We start from the raw sequence: 15,212 nt of genomic DNA, 5'->3' as shown, positions 1-15,212 counted from the left end.
AGCTCTTCCAGATCTCAAAATGAGAGAAAGCAGCCATCATCCAGATCATCTGGTATTAGAAAAAAGAATAGATTAGTGGAGCAGAGTAGACAAAAGAGACTAAGAAACAATGGAACTCAATAACCTGGTGTTTGATAAAAGCTGAAAACAAATTATCAAGGGAAAACTGATGTATTAGAAGCTGCAGGAGGAAAATGGAAAGAGGTCTGGAAGAAATTAGACATAACACTAGCACTTTACACCACACTTTACAATACATCTTAAAAGGATATATACAGTTTTAATATTATGGAGACTGAATGTAAATCAACACATGCTTTGTTCACTTTTTTTCTCTCCTGGCTTCTCCTTTTTCTGACTTTTCTCTCCCATCATGATTCATAAATGTATATTAAATTAATGTAAATATATAACCAGAAAAAAGCAAAAAATACAACTTGAATATTAAAGGTCATACTTTAAAACATAGTGGAAGAGAAATATATTTCTCTCACAGATCTGGGTAAGAGGTGTATTCATTTTTATTTTTATGAGATGTGTTCTTAACCAAACAATAGAAGCATTTACAAAAGATAAAATAGATAATAGCGATGTGTTCTTAACTAAATCAAATAGAAGCAACTATGGAAAATAAAATAGATAATTTTGATTACCTGAAACTGAAAGGCTTTTGTACAGACAGCATTAAGGCATGGAAGTTAAGAAGGAACATGGTCAAATGAGAGGAAAATCTTTGTATTAAATTTATCTGATAAGGGTGTAATATCCAAGATATACATATATATATATATATAATATATATATATAAAAAATCACTAAGAGCCATTCTTTAATTGGTAAGTGGTCAAAGGATATGAACAAACAGTTCTCAAAAGAACTGCAAAGTATTCACAACCAAATGGAAAAAAAAAAGATCCAAATCACGAATAGCAAGAGAAACGCAAATTCAAATAATCTTGCGGTTTCACCTCAAATCCTGAAAATTGGCAAAAATGATTAAAAAATAGCACCAGTCCATGGTGAAGGGCTTGTGGAAAAGATAGGCACACCAATACATTGTTGGTGGTGTGAAATGGTACAAGCATTTTGGAAAGCAACTTGGAATTATGCAAATAAAGTGAGTAAAATGTCCGAACTCTTGGAACCAGAGACGTCGTTCCTGGAAGCCATTGATTACAAGAAAGCCACTGAGGAGAGTGTTCCTATGCTCCAAAAGATTTAGAGCAGCACTTTTTGCAAGAGTGAACAGTTGGAAACAAAGTAGACGCCCATCAACTGAACTGAAAAATCGAGGCACATGAATGTGATGGTATATGGCTGTGCTATCAGAAGAGATGTGCGTGAGCAATGTAAAAAAGCATGTGGCGATCTCCATGCGCTGCTGCGGCTTGTCCTTCCTTCTTGAAGAGGACCGGGACATCAGGGAGGTGATGCCGTGGCAAGCAAGGGAATTGGATTGGAGTGAGGGAGGGCTGTGCCTCGGTTTCCCTTCCAGAGCCCTCTGCGACCGCTGGCCGACTAGAGATGGCCCCTCGGTAAGGGCGCTGGGACGCGCAGAGGGCCCCCACGCTGAGCCGCACAGGGAGCGAGGAGGCCTTCTAAGGGCGCTAGGGGGCGCCATAGTGCACAGAGCGCTCCGCCCGCAGTCAGCAGGACCTGAGTTCAAATGCTACCTCAGACACTTGACCCGGATGGAGTCACTTCACCCTGTCTGCTTCAGTTTCTTCATCTGTAAAATGAGCTGGAGAAGGAAATGGCAAACCTCTCCTGTGTCTTTGCCAAGAAAACCCAAATGGACCCCGGAGGGGGACACGAGCGAAATGACAACAAATGGGTGTGCCATCTTCACACTAATGTCTGTCTCACCCACGTCCCGGGGTCCTCTCCTAGACCCCGCCCCGGCTCCCTTCCAAGGGCAGTGCCTGGGGAGCCTATGATTTTATCCGCTCCCTAGCAGCTCCCTGGCCGCTCTCCCTCCAGGCCTCGTCCCGCCCCTCGCCCCGCCCCTTCAGCCCCGCTTAAACTGTTTTCCTCTTTCCCTCCCCCGTCCTTGACCCTGATGAAACCTCCCTTCAGCCCTGCCCTCCGCAGCCCCGCCCCCTGTCTAGACCACGCCTTCTGGCTCAGCCCCTCTCCCAGCCACTAGACTCGTCATGGCCTCTCTGGTCCCGCTCCGAGACTGCCAGGTACGGCGACCCCTCTTTTCTCAAGTGCAGGAGCTGGCTGTGAGGACTCCAAACCCTTCCCTCCCTCGGCACTGGCCCGAGCCTGGTCCGGCTGTCCATCCCAGCAGCGCTCCTCCTTTGTCTGGCTGCCCCCAGCCCCGCTCCTCTGTCCAGTTCCCCCCATCCCCGCTTTGTCCAGCTGCCCCCCTTCCCCTCTGTCCAGATGTCTCCCTTCCACCTGCCTCCCCTCCCCCCTTGTCCACCTGCCTCCCCTCCCCCCTTGTCCTGCTGCCTCCCCCTCTCTCCCCTCCAGCTGCCCTTCCCCCCTCTTCCTCCTGGTGTAGCTGCTCCCCAGCCCTCCCCAGATCTCTTACCCCACCCCGGACGACCCCCATCATGCGGTCCTCCCTCCCTTCCTGACCCCTGTCTGGGGCCCCCTCACGGCCACCTCCCAGTGCTTTCGTTTCTTTGGCCCCATCCCTCTGCTTTTAGTTTCATGTTAAGATTGAGGGAAGAAAATGTGCTTCTTTCCTATAAGTGGCCAAGTAGCCCAGGGGCCCAGGGCTTTTTCTGTTGTCAGACAGGCCTGGCCGGGCCTGCCTCTGCCCTCGGGCTCCTGGCTCCCTTCCCAAATTGCTAACTTTTTTTGGGGGGGGGGAGAGGCTGGCACACTAGCGCAAGCCCTGGCATTGCTTCCCCCAAGCCCTGGTGCACCCGGGTCACCCAGGCTTCTTCTGCTCACTGCCCCAGAGCCTCAGTTGCCTCATCTGTACAATGGAGTCTGCACACCTCCCCCTGTACTCAGGCTTTGGGAACAACCGTACAGAGGCATATGCGCTCAGGGTTGGTGTGTGCCCATCGGCACCATGTCTGCCATTCCGGGGCAGACCATGGCACCGCTGGGAATTCTTAACCCACCAGCCTTTTTAAAATGGTTTTTACAAATTAAATTGGTAATTTTTTTAAAATTTAAACTTAAAATTTTTTTTAAAAATTAAATGCAAAATAAGGAAAAAAAGAAAAACCAAAACATTGCCATATATACAGCAGACCCCGGGATGGGATTCTGTATAGAACAATAAATTTCCGTTTCGAGAAAACCTATATAATACTGCGCATTATTTCCAAAGCTGGCCAACTTTTCTTTGCTTCCTTATTGGTTTTCTTTTGTTCACTGATGTGTACTTTGTACTTTTATTATTCTCTCTCTCTCCCTCACCACTCTAAAAGGTATAATTAAGTGTGGAGATATATATGTGTGTGTATATATATATATATATATATATATATATAATACACATAGACATTGCTATATATACATACACACGCATGGGCATGTTTACACGTATACACTCATATACATATCTGTAAGACCATATTATGCTTATTTCTGTTTGTCTTCTGTTTCTCTGTGGACTTAAGTCCTCTTCCCATGTTTTTCTAAATCAACCAGTTCATCGCTTCCCATGTCCCAGCAATATTCCACTCCAATCACAATCCTGTTTTAGAGATTGTTGAAAGTTGTTTTTCCCATCAATTTTCTGCATTCCTCCTATTCTTGGCTACACAGTTTTTATTTCTATAAGAAAATTCCAATTTAAAAGAATTTAAATTATCCTTTTCACACTTCAATAATGTTCTTGCTTATAGTTTGAAGTCTGATGCTGCTGAATCAATTCCCTTTTTTTCCCCTCATTTCTTTGAAGTTCCTGACCTTTTGTTCTTTTAAATGTTTATTTCTTTCTAATTCAGTAAAAATAGTTTTTTTTTAGTAATTTAATTGGGATGACTTTGAAAAAATGGATTGTCATTTTAAAATTAAATTGGCTTTATCTATCCATGAACAAAAAAAATTCATATCAATTATTTGGATCTGAGTTTATTTCTATAAAATGTTTTATGTTTATGTTCATATACTTCATATGCTATTTATTTTAAATGGCTTAAGACAATATGGTTAATTTTGCTTACGTAGTATAGTTTCTCTTTTTACTTTGATTAAATCTATTGTAATTTTAACTTTGTTTGGGATTATGATTACTATCTCTGCTTTTCTGCATGCTGAATTCTACGCCTGCCCTTTGTAATATTTTCTCTTAAATCTAGGAGCTTTGAAACTTGACTATGATATTCCTGTAAGTTTTCCTCCTGGGATTTCTTTCAGATGGTGATCAGTGGATTTTTTCCCCCTATTTCTATTTTGCTTTTTTGTTCCACAGCAATTTTCCTTAATATTTCTTGTAATATTGTTTCAAAGTTTGTTATCTTGTCATAATTTTCAGGTAGTTTGACTATTCTTCTATTATTTCTCCTTGATCTGTTCTCCAGAATAGTTGTTTTTCTGATGATACTATAAGCAAATTAGGAGAGCAAGGGATAGTTTACTTATCAGCTCTGTAGAGAAGAGAGAAATTTATGGCCAAAGAAGAAGTAGTGAATATTATAAAATGCAAAATGGATTATTTTAATTACATTCAATTAAAAAGTTTTTGCACAAACAAAACCAATGCAGCCAAGATTATCAGGGAAGTAGAAATCTGGAAAACAATTTTTGCAGCCAGTGTTTCTGATAAAGACCTCGCTTCTAAAATGTGTAGAGAACTGACTTAAATAAGGATATATCATTCCCCAACTGATAAATAGTCAAAGAATATGACAACTTTCAGAAGAAATCAAAGCCATTTCTAGCCATATGAAAAAATGCTCTAAATCACTATTGATTAGAGAAATGCAAATTAAAACAACTCTGAGATACCTCTTCCTACCTCATCATAACCAAGTTAAGATGAAAAAAAAAAAGAAAAATATTAGAGGGGATGTGGGAAAACTGGGCATTTTTGGTGGAGTTAGGAACTGATCCAACCATTCTGGAGAGCAATTTGAAATTATAAGGTTATAAATTGTATATTTCCTTTAATCCAGCACTTTCACTAGGTCTGTATCCCAAAAAGATCAAAAAAGAGGGAAAAGGACTCCCACGTGTCTAAAAATGTTTGTAGCAGCTCTTTTAGTGGTGGCAAGGACTTGGGAATTGAGAGGAATCAGGTGGGGAATAGCTGAATAAACTATGGAATATGATGGTAATAGAATATTATTGTCTATAAGAAATGATGAACAGGCTGATTTCAGAAAAGCCTGGAGAGACATGAACTGATGCTGAGAACATTGTACACAGTCAACGAGATTGTGTGATGATCAACTGAGATGGACTTGGCTCTTCTCAGTAACGCAGTGATCCAAGACAATTCCGATAGACTTTGACATGGAAAACGCCATCGGCATCGAGAGAGAAAACTATGGATACTGAATGTGGACCGTAGCATAGTGTTTTCATCGTTTTTTTTTTTTCTTGGTGCTTTTCTTCTTTTGTTCTGATTTTTCCTGTACAACATGACAAATAGGGAAATATGTTTAGAAGGATTGTACATGGTTAACTTATTTTGGCTTGCTCGCTGTCTTGGGGAGAGGGGAAAAAGGAGAAAAAATTTGAAACAGGATTTTACAGAAATAATGTTGAAAACTACCTTACCCAGTTTTTTTAACATCTCCAGGTTGTCCCCATGTCAAGGGAGACACGGGGAGAGAACTCTGAAGGGGGAGACTCTCCTACGATCTCCCATTAACTCCTCTGGACCTTAGCCAGAATTGTGCCTTGCTTCCTTGGTGTTCTGTCCAGGCCTCCCCACTGGGCAGATTCTGTCCCCCAGCCCCAGGAAGTTCCCTGTGGTATCATCTGCACTTAGTCATTTCTTACCCGGTTCCCACCTTGTTTGGGTGATTGCAAGGATGTTCAATGGGGTTAGGGCAAGTGAGCAAGTGGGCTGTCCCCCCGAGAGGCGAAAAACGAAGCTTGCCCCGGGAGAGCCCCTGCTGGCCCTAAGCTCTGTGGGCTCAGGTCGACCCTCCTTCCTCTTCCCCTTCCGCCGTGCAGGTCCTGACCAGCCCCCACAATTCTGGCCTCTAGCTGTCTGGTGCTTCACTTTTGAGACTCTTTCTGATGGTCCCCCCACAGTTGCTGGGGCTGATGAGTCATTTGTCCTGGAGCCATGAGAGGGACTGTCCCTATGAGTTCCTGAGAATCTGGACAGTCAAAACAGGCTGTGTCCCTTGTTTATATTAAACCACTCTCAGATTCATTTTTTACTTTTTATACAACCCTTGCCTACCTTTATAAGGTACTGAAACAGGAGGACAAATCTGAAAGGAGCCTTAGAACAGGGGAAGGGAGAGCTGGGAGGAAGCCTAGAACCCTGGAGGACAAATCTGGGAGGAGCCTTAGAACGGGGGAAGGGAGAGCTGGGAGGGAGCCTAGCACAAAACCTAGAACTTCAGACTTTAGAACCGTCAGATCTAGTCTAGCCCTCCTACTTTGTGGAGCAGAGTCCCAGAGAGGTTAAGGGATGCGGTGACCCCAAGTGTTCAATATTCAGCAGCGAGCGTCTTGATTCCCAGGTCTAGAACCTCCTTCTAGGACCACCCCTCCTTACTGCCTTTACTCCTGAGCTGAGCGCTCTGTCTCAGCTAAACAAACAGTCTGCCTGGGAAGTGATTATCTGGGCCGGGATTGTTGTTTTTCTGGTTTTTCCTCTTAGAAGGCACTGAATAAATCCGTTCCCTCTCCTGGTTCCCAGGCTTGGAAGGATCAAGGCCTGCCTCTGTCCACCACCAGCAATGAAGCCTGCAAGCTCTTTGACGCCTCCCTGACCCAGGTATCTCCATGGAGGGGCGGTCTTTTCCGTGCCCTTGATTTGGGGGGAATCTCCAAGGCTGCTTACATCCTGTGTGCCCACCCTCCGGCCTCTCTCCGCTCCATGCCTTTGCCCAGGGTGAAGGGACCTCCCTCCCTTGGAAGCCCGCACAAGTGCTGCCTCCTCCAGGAAGTCCGCGGGCACAGTCCTAACTGCAGTCTCTCCTTCCCCTGATCCATCTTACAGCGCTCTCCCACGCGGCCCAAAGGCAGGGGGCCTGGGGGAAAGACCCCGGGCTGGGAGCAGGGCTGGCTTTGAGCTCCTGCTCAGTCATTTACTGACTAGCTGGATCCCAGGATCCAACACTCAGTGGCTCGAGAGTGTCCCAAGCCCCTCACTTTACAGAGTGGGAGGGAGCCTAGAACCCAAGATGACAAATCTGAGAGGAGCCTTAGAACAGGGGAGGCCGGAGGTACTTCCTCCACCTCAGCGTCCCCGCCTATAAGTCAGCAATCACCCGGCTCAGAGGGGTTATGGGGAAGCGCTCTCCCAGGGGGCATCAGGCCCCAGTGCCCAGTCAGGCTCGGCCGCGGGCCCGGGCCCTCTCTCTGGCCGGGGCCTGGGCCCTCTGCTCGACCCGGGGAGCAGTCCGGGGCCCCCTTGGTGCCAGTGTGACCTTCCTCCTGGCAGTACGTGACCTGGAGCAACGAGAAAAGTCTCGGCGGCCTGGAAGGATGCTTTTCAAAAATGAAGGCGGCGGATCCCACGTTCGGTAAGGCTGGGACACGGGCCCGACTCTGACTGGTGTGTTACTTGTGTGGGTGACTTGTGCACACTCCCAGATGCTTCCTCACTCCAGTGCCAGGCTGGAGACTCCCTGTAGGGAGGTGGTGGAACAAGGAGGGGCTGGGGGGCTACAGTCCCTGGGGGAGGGAGGTGGTGGAATGAGGAGGGGCTGGGGGGCTACAGTTCCTGGGGGAGGGAGGTGGTGGAATGAGGAGGGCAGAGGGGCTACAGTCCCTGGGCGAGGATGAGGAGGCCATCATGAGGGGCTTTGAAGGCCGAAAGATTCTCCCTGAGCAGGGAAGGCGAGCCAGGTGTTCCTGAGCAGCCAGACCCTGCTTTAAGGAGATGTCAGGGCAGCATCGGGTACTACACGCAGCTTGAGGCTGGAGCTAGGGACGGGTGCCCCCAGAGAGTTCCGAGAGCAGGGCTCACAGCCCGGCCTCAGATGTCCGGTCCAGGCTGGGCTCGGGAGCCCCTGCAGTCCTGGCAGAGTCCGCCCAGCCCCCTTCCACGTGCCCCTCGTGGCTCCCTCTGGGAACCCTGACCCGGCCTGGCTGCGGGCCTCCAACAGAACGGCCCCCCACCCCTGGGCTGTGGGGTCAGATACTGCCCCCTGCCTGTCCCCCCAGTCCAGCGGCCTGATGGGAGTGGGCCCATGCCGACCCCTCCCTCGCCCTCGGAGGGATTCTCGGGAGGAAGCTCCCTTCGTGCTGCTGATCTCAGCAGAGCCGGGGGGTCCCTCCGGCAGCCAGGGCCAGAGAGCCCGCAGTCCCTTCTCAGCCTCTGCCCGTGTTAAACTACAGGGATGAGAAAGGAAACCGATCACAGGAAAGTTGCCACAGGTTCCAAAAGTGGACCCTGGAGGGTCCCCAAGGGCTGCCCCTGGAGTTTAGAGGCTTGTCCGCCCCCCCCCCCAGGCCGGGGTCTGAATCGTGATGCCGGCCCCCAGACTCTGGGGTCTCTGCTCCCCGGGGCCTGTGCCGCCCCTCCGCTCCTCAGGGACACAGCCCGCTTCTGACACGCCCCCTGCCAGGCCCCTGCTGCCCCTCGGGAATGTCCGAGCCGGGACTGCTGGGCCCGAGGTCCGGGGCTTCGGGGTTTCGATTGTCTTTCCGGGGGGCTGCACGCCCAGAAGCCCCGGGGGTCACCTTGTGGCCCTGAGTTGTGAGCGGCTTGTGAGAAGGGCCGATGGGCAGCTCACTCCCCTGACCGTCCCCTGCGGCTTTCTGCCGTCTGCCCGGCTGCCACGTGGGTCCGTCCCAGCTGTGTCCCAAGGCCCAGGGCCCAGGCTGGGGGAGCCGGGGCTGCCGGGGGCCCCTCCGCCCTCAGGGTCTCCGTCCCCAGAAGGCCTGAGCGCCCACAGCAGGAGCAGCCGCGCCAAGGGTCTGCTCCCGCCTGTCACCCTTTGTGGTCCCTCACGGCCTCCCGGCTTTCTCTAGTGATGGGGCACGTCATCGCCAACGGCCTGGCGCTCATTGGCACGGGGACCTCGGTGGCACTGGACCCAGGCCTCCGCCTCTCCATGGAGACCATGGTGGAGCTTTCCAGGAACCAGCCGCTGACCGAGCGGGAGAAGCTGCACGTGGCGGCCGTGGAGATGTTTGCTAAGGGGTGAGGGGCGTGTGCTGCCTGTGGAACCAAGGGGGCCGAGGCGGGCACCCTCTGCGGGCGCCAGCCATTCCCTTGTCAGGAGGTGTCGGAGAGAAGGCGGAAGCTGCAGCCAGGGCAGGAGGGCTCCCCTGGGCACTCAGAGCAGGATGAAGCCAGAAAGAGGATTTGGGTCTGGGGGCTCCGCTTCTCCTGGATCACTGAGGCCCTTCTGTCAAATGAGGGTGGGCTCAGGGACCCCTAGCATCCCTCTGAGCAAGACATTCTGTGATCAGTGTTCCAATGTTCTTCCCAGCCCTGACATCCCGTTCTCAGTTCTCTCCCACCTCTGACACCCCCTGTTCTAAGCTCCCTCCCAGCCCTGACATCCCCTGTTCTCAGCCCCTCCCAGCCAGCTGCCCTTGGGAGCCTCAGGTTGCAGGTTCTCTCAGGCTCTGGTCCCACGCTGAGACAGGGGCCTGATCTCTCTGCTGGCCCGCCTCCACATCTCCCAGGGGATAAACTAACTCTGCCCCCCGCGGAGCCACAGCAGCCCCTCCTCTGTGGGGCTCGGTTTCCATTCCTGGTCCCTCGAAGCCTGGTGCTTCAGGCCTTCACAGAGAGGGGGTCCTGCCCGAGGCGGCCGTGGGGGTCCCCGGGACCAGACCCCCCGGGGCTTCTCCCCAGCACCCCTTTGCCTTCCAGGTGTCTTCCCAAAGCCTGCATCTTATGGGAACAGATCCTCCAGGACTATCCCACCGACATGCTGGCGCTGAAGTTCTCCCACGATACCTACTTTTACCTGGGCTATCAGGTGCAGATGAGGGACTCTGTGGCTCGGGTCTTTCCTCACTGGGCCCCCGGCATCCCCCTCAGCAGGTACGGGGCTCCTTAGAATCGAGGGGCCCGGATTTCCCTGGGAGGAAGCCCCTGCCCTCGGCCGGTCGTGGCAAGATGGCCACTGGGGGGGGGGGGCACGGGAGGAGATTGTTATTGGGGGGGGGGGTTGGAGTCAGTCAGTCAACAAGCACTGATTGAAGGCCTACTATGTGCCAGCCACCAAGGGGAACGCGGGGCCCCAGAACCCGGCATCTAGGCGGCCCCCAAGGCACTCGTGTCCATTCCCCTGGGAAGAGGCCCCTCGGGTGTAGAAGTGAATCAGCCATCCCGGTGGGGACAGAAGGGGTCCTGCCAGAGAGGGAGGGCCAGAGGCATGCCCTCCCACATCTCTGACCCCTTCTGTCCACTCCCACAACCCCCCATGTGAGTCCCCTTGGGACTGGGGCCTGTCTGTGGGCTCTGCTGACAAAGTCACTGGGCGGCTGCGAGGCAGAGACCGCACTTGTGTGCTCGGCGCGTAGTAGGCCCTTAAAGATGCTGGCGGCTAAAAAGGCTCTTTCTTTCTCCCTCAGTTACGTAAAAGGCATTTATTCTTTCGGATTGATGGAAACGAACATCTATGATCAGGCGGAACAGCTGGCCAGAGAGGTAAAGGGCTCCTTCAGAAGGGGCCTCCCATCCTAGCCCAGTTCCTGCAGAGCAGTGCAGGGCTTTCCTTCACTAAATGCCTCTTAAGCACCTACTGTGTGCAGGGCACCATCCCTAAGCACCTACTGTGTGCAGGGCACCATCCCTGGCATGAGTACAAATGAGAAACGAGGAGTTGTAGTCCCCAAGAACTGCAAAAACCCGGAGAAACCAAAGACAGGCCTGGGAAGGGCAGTGGGGCGCAGTGCGGGTAGCCCTGGACCCGGAGTCTGCCGCTGCGGCTTCGAGCCCCACGTGGGGTCCTCCCTGGTGCCCCTCTCCACGTGCTGGGGGACAGCGCACTGCCCCCGACCCCTCCCCCCCAGCCGCAGTCACGTGGCTTCTTGCTTGCGGTGAGAAAGGGTCCCCTGCCGATCCCGGGACCTGCGCGCTGAGGAGTGTGGGAGGAGGAGCGGCTCCCCCGAGAGAACAGAGCGAGGATGCCCGGGCGTCCCCAGGAAGGGTCCCCTCTGTCAGGAAGGCGGGGCTCTGTTATCAGCAGCCTGAGGCACGCTGGGTCAGGGGGCCAGGCCTGGGAAGGCCAGGGTCCGGGCTGGGCCAGGGCCGCCCCTCGCCCTGCTCTCCGCCCTCTCCTCTGCTTCCCTGCGTTTAAAGGAGGGCAGGATGCTTGACTGTGAGTCAGCCTGCCTTAGGAACCTCTGAACGGGGGCTCTGGCGGAGGACTCCCCCCGGCCCCTCCCTGGCTCATGGGGTCTCGGGCTTCTTCGTGCTGCCAGCCCCGCCTTGGGCCCGAGGGACCGAGACAGGGCCTCTTCTGCCCCAGGCAGCCCCCTCGGGCCTAAACCGGGCCAACTCCCCCGGCAAGGGAAGGTTCCCATCCCCGGTGGACCTCAGGCAGGCCGCAGGCCGCATGGTGCGGTGCCGTCCCCCGGGAGGACGAAGTCCTGGGCGCTCCCTCCGCCGGCCAGTCTGGGTTTTTTTCACCACAAACAGAGTTTGACTCTGGGGGGTTATTAGCCCCTTTGCCCGTCGGGGTCCTCTAGGGCCCCTTGTTGCTGTCTCTAAGTCCAGGGCTTTGGGCCCAGAAGGCCGAGGGCCGGGGCTGCGCTTGGTCGCAGAGGTCAGAACCAGGAGAAGGGGGGCGGATTTGGGGCGGGCGTCGGGGAGGCCTTCCCGGGCTGGGGGTGGGGCCCGAGCTCCTCCCGGCAGCGGGCGGCCCCTCCTCTTGCAGGCGCTCTCTGCGGACCCCACGGACGCCTGGTCCGTGCACACCATGGCCCACATCTACGAGATGAGAGCCGAGGTCAAGGACGGGCTGGCCTTCATGCGGAGCTCCGAGTCCAACTGGAAGGTAGGGGCCGTGGCCGCCTGCGGCCGCTCTCCCAGGGGGTCTCTGAGGGTCCCCGGCCCGCCCTTCGTGTCGGGGGCCGGTCCTCGGAGGGAGCGGAGCTGGTGCTCTGGGGGCCGGGAGGGGAGAGCTCCATAAAACTTCTCCAATGGCCGGAGGTTGCCCGATCAGGCGGCACAGAAGCTGGCGCTGCCCGCAGGTGGGGGCGGGGCCAACAGGAGGGCGGGGCCGACTAAGGGGCGTGGCCAACTGTGGGGGCGTGACCAACTGTGGGGGTGTGGTCAACGAAGGGGCAGGGCATTGGGGGTCCCACTGGCTCCATCCCTCCCAGCTTGCCACGGGCAGGAATTGGTCTGGTTTATCGTAGTCATTTATCTTCTATACTTGGGCAGCTGAAAGGTCCCGCAGTCCCAGCTAAAAGGTCACTCAGACAGATCCGAGTTCACATCCAGCCCCAGACACTGACTAGTGTGATCCTGGCCAAATGCCCTCACCTCTGCCTGCCTCAGTCTCCTCATTTGTAAAATGGGGATCGTAACGGCCCCACCATAATAATGGTGAAGTGCCTAACCCAGTGCTTGCATCCAGTAGGTGCTATGTAAATGCTGGCTAGGGTTATTCCTTTCCCCCAAGCTATATTTCCGTATGAGTGTGAATGTGTGTGAGTGTGTGTGTGTGTGAGAGTGTGTGTGTGTGTGTGTGTGCGCGTGCGCGTGTGTTTCGGTCTCTCCTGAGCTCCAGATCCCTCCTCTGCGGGAAACGTCCCCTGGCACACAGCAGGGGCATAATCAGTGCTTGGTTGACTGATTGGTTGGGCTGGCCTCATCCTCCTCCCTCCCCCAGCCCCCTCCCCGCTGCTCTTGTGGCCCCATTCTCCAGAGGAGAGAGCCTCTTGGTGCTCTCCCCATTCAGTCCAGCGGGATCTGATGAGCATTTGTTGTGCACCTACTGCATACAGGGGAGGGAAGAAAGATAAAAACCTCTCTGCCTCCGCAGACTCCTCCCGGTCCAGCTCTCGTCAGCCCCTCCTCCTGCCTCTGCTCTGCCCCCCAAAGTTGGACCCGCCTCCCATCCCCGCCCTCTTCTGCTCCTCCCCCAGCCCCTACCCCGCCCTCGCAGGACCCTCCCAAGCCCGCCCTCTGTGCCCCACCCTGCCCCCATGCTGGTGGGGGGGCCCTGCCTGGGGCTGTTCGGCCTCAGTCTCCCAGAAGCCGCTCCGAGGCCGAGCCCAGGCCCGGGTCCTCACGCGGCTTGTTCCTCCACAGGACCGCGACATGCTCGCCTGCCATAACTACTGGCACTGGGCCCTGTACCTGATAGAGAAGGTGAGTGGGCGCTGGGCCTCCCGCTGCAGGCGCTGCGGCTGGGACCCGGCAAGGGCGCGGCTGGCTGGAGGAGCGGGTGGGCCGCCAGCTCAGGGACTCGGGCGCCCCGGGGGGAGTGGGAAGGGGTCCCCGCCCGAAACCAGGCTGGGCCAACGGAGCATTGTCTGGGTGGCAAGAAGGCTCCCCCGCGGGGCAGCCCGCCAGCCTCCCCCCACCCCCCTCGGCGGCCCCTGGCCCCGATTCCCAGCGTCTGCCGGCCGGTCCGGTCTCAGCTCGGGGCCAGAGGAGGCGCGGAGCGCCGCGGGGAAAGGGCTGCTACTGTCCTGTGTAACTGCGGGCACGCACTGGGACAGCATTCCCAACGGGAAGTGCTGGGCAGAGCTATCCAAATGCTGCCGTTATTCCTGCATCATTACTTGTCACCTCCAAGCCAGAGGGCTCCCGGCTCCCCCTGAGCGATTATTCGGGGCCTCTAACGCACCCACGGGAAGCGCACTCCCCACTGCTTAGCTCAGAGTCAGGTACACAGTAGGTGCCTAATCAGTGCTTTTAATGCCATTTTAAAGTTTTGTAATCCCGCAGTTTTTTCTCCCTCCAACCTTCGCTCCACTGAGGACAAAAGGAAACTTTGGGGGCCCCGTCCGGCGCAGCCCACCGCGGCCTCGGCCAGAACGGACCTCTCTGGGCCAACGGGCCTGGGTTTTGGGGACCCTTCCTTGGGTCCCGTTGGACAAACGGCCCTCAAAGTCCCCTTGTTTTTGGTAGGGAGAACACGAGGCGGCCTTGACGATCTATGACCAGCACGTAAGTCTGCATGGAGGCCCCAGCTCCGGGGGCCTCCCTGCCCACTTGGGGATCTCCCTGCCCGCTCCAGGGGGCTTCCCTGCCACTCTGGGCAGATGCACCAGGGGTCTCCCCACAGCCCCCCAAAGCAGCCCCACGTTGTTGCCCCCAATCAGTGACCCAGGTCAGATCCCCTTCAGGCGCTGTTCATATGGGGGCCTCCCCCAGCTCTTTCTTACCCAGAAGGAAGCCCTGGGTCAATGCTGGCTCCAAATGCTGCTGGGAAGGGGAAAGAAGGGGTGGCAGAGGGCGGGGGTGGGGGGGGAGAAAGGGGGCAGCCGTGGCGGCCATGTGATCTCAGGCGAGTCGCTGTGCTCAGGCCTCAGCGTTCCCCTCCAAGAATGGGTCGGTAGACATTTGGTCTGTGGCAGCCACGGGACCAGCGTCTGGGTCTGCCTTCTTCCTCTCGGGCTGGCAGTCTTCCCGCTGAGCCCTCCTAGTTCTGTGTCTGTGAAATGGGCTGAGGCTGCGAGGGCCGGGGGGTCTCCCCCCTCCCACCCCCCGCCCCCGGGCTGCCGGACACGGACACGTCCCGCGAGGACGTCCTGCCTGGGAGCTGACGGTCACAGACTGGGAGGCGGCCTCCTGCCGGCCGCAAGTGTCCAGAGTGCTCCGGCCCCAGTCCAGATGGAGCCTCAGCCACAAGCTAGCCCTGGGCGGGCCGGGGCCCCGGTTACGGCCCCACGGTGCCCGGGCCCTGATATCGAGGGCGGGGGCCCCCATTACGGCCCCCACGGCCGTGCTGAGACGTTCACATTGCAGATTGCGCCCCGCCTTCTGGCGACGGGGTCGATGCTGGACATGGTGGACAGCTGCTCCATGCTCTACAGACTCCAGCTGGAAGGTGAGCCGCTCCTCTTCCTTTTGTTTGGCCGTCTCCAGAGAGGGCTGCAAATCCCCATCTTTTCATCGGTGGCCCTGAGGCCTCGTGCTCCCCGGGCTGCGTCTGCCCTCTCCCTAGATGCCCACCTAGGCCCACCAA

At 55.1% G+C, this 15,212-nt stretch overlaps 1 protein-coding gene and 1 long non-coding RNA gene across 5 annotated transcripts in view; one reads left to right on the top strand and one right to left on the bottom strand.

Moving 5' to 3' along the window:
- The first annotated feature begins 886 nt into the window (after positions 1 to 886).
- TTC38 (tetratricopeptide repeat domain 38) overlaps positions 887 to 15,212 on the top strand; it is a 23,819-nt gene continuing 9,493 nt past the window's right edge. Inside the window, exons 1-10 of one of the 4 annotated variants that reach the window (XM_051962851.1) lie at positions 1,680 to 2,186; positions 6,797 to 6,874; positions 7,544 to 7,625; positions 9,079 to 9,250; positions 9,932 to 10,105; positions 10,639 to 10,714; positions 11,946 to 12,065; positions 13,328 to 13,387; positions 14,153 to 14,191; positions 14,993 to 15,074. In XM_051962851.1, coding sequence (XP_051818811.1) covers positions 2,154 to 2,186; positions 6,797 to 6,874; positions 7,544 to 7,625; positions 9,079 to 9,250; positions 9,932 to 10,105; positions 10,639 to 10,714; positions 11,946 to 12,065; positions 13,328 to 13,387; positions 14,153 to 14,191; positions 14,993 to 15,074 — 916 coding nt within the window. In that variant the 5' untranslated portion in view covers positions 1,680 to 2,153. Of the gene's footprint in view, positions 2,187 to 6,796; positions 6,875 to 7,543; positions 7,626 to 9,078; positions 9,251 to 9,931; positions 10,106 to 10,638; positions 10,715 to 11,945; positions 12,066 to 13,327; positions 13,388 to 14,152; positions 15,075 to 15,212 lie in introns of those variants that run through there. The other 3 variants (XM_051962849.1, XM_051962848.1, XM_051962850.1) reach the window with 3 other exon arrangements.
- On the bottom strand, positions 10,639 to 11,913 carry LOC127538965 (uncharacterized). The gene is made up of 2 exons (XR_007947791.1): positions 10,837 to 11,913; positions 10,639 to 10,805 (listed from the first exon to the last, which is right to left on the bottom strand). It is a non-coding gene; the product is annotated as an uncharacterized LOC127538965 (long non-coding RNA).

This window comes from Antechinus flavipes, chromosome 5 (genome assembly GCF_016432865.1).
Source record: "Antechinus flavipes isolate AdamAnt ecotype Samford, QLD, Australia chromosome 5, AdamAnt_v2, whole genome shotgun sequence".
Classification (NCBI taxonomy): Eukaryota; Metazoa; Chordata; class Mammalia; order Dasyuromorphia; family Dasyuridae; genus Antechinus; species Antechinus flavipes.
The sequence above is the reverse complement of the archived record's forward strand: the minus strand, read 5'-3'. Positions and strand labels throughout refer to the sequence as shown.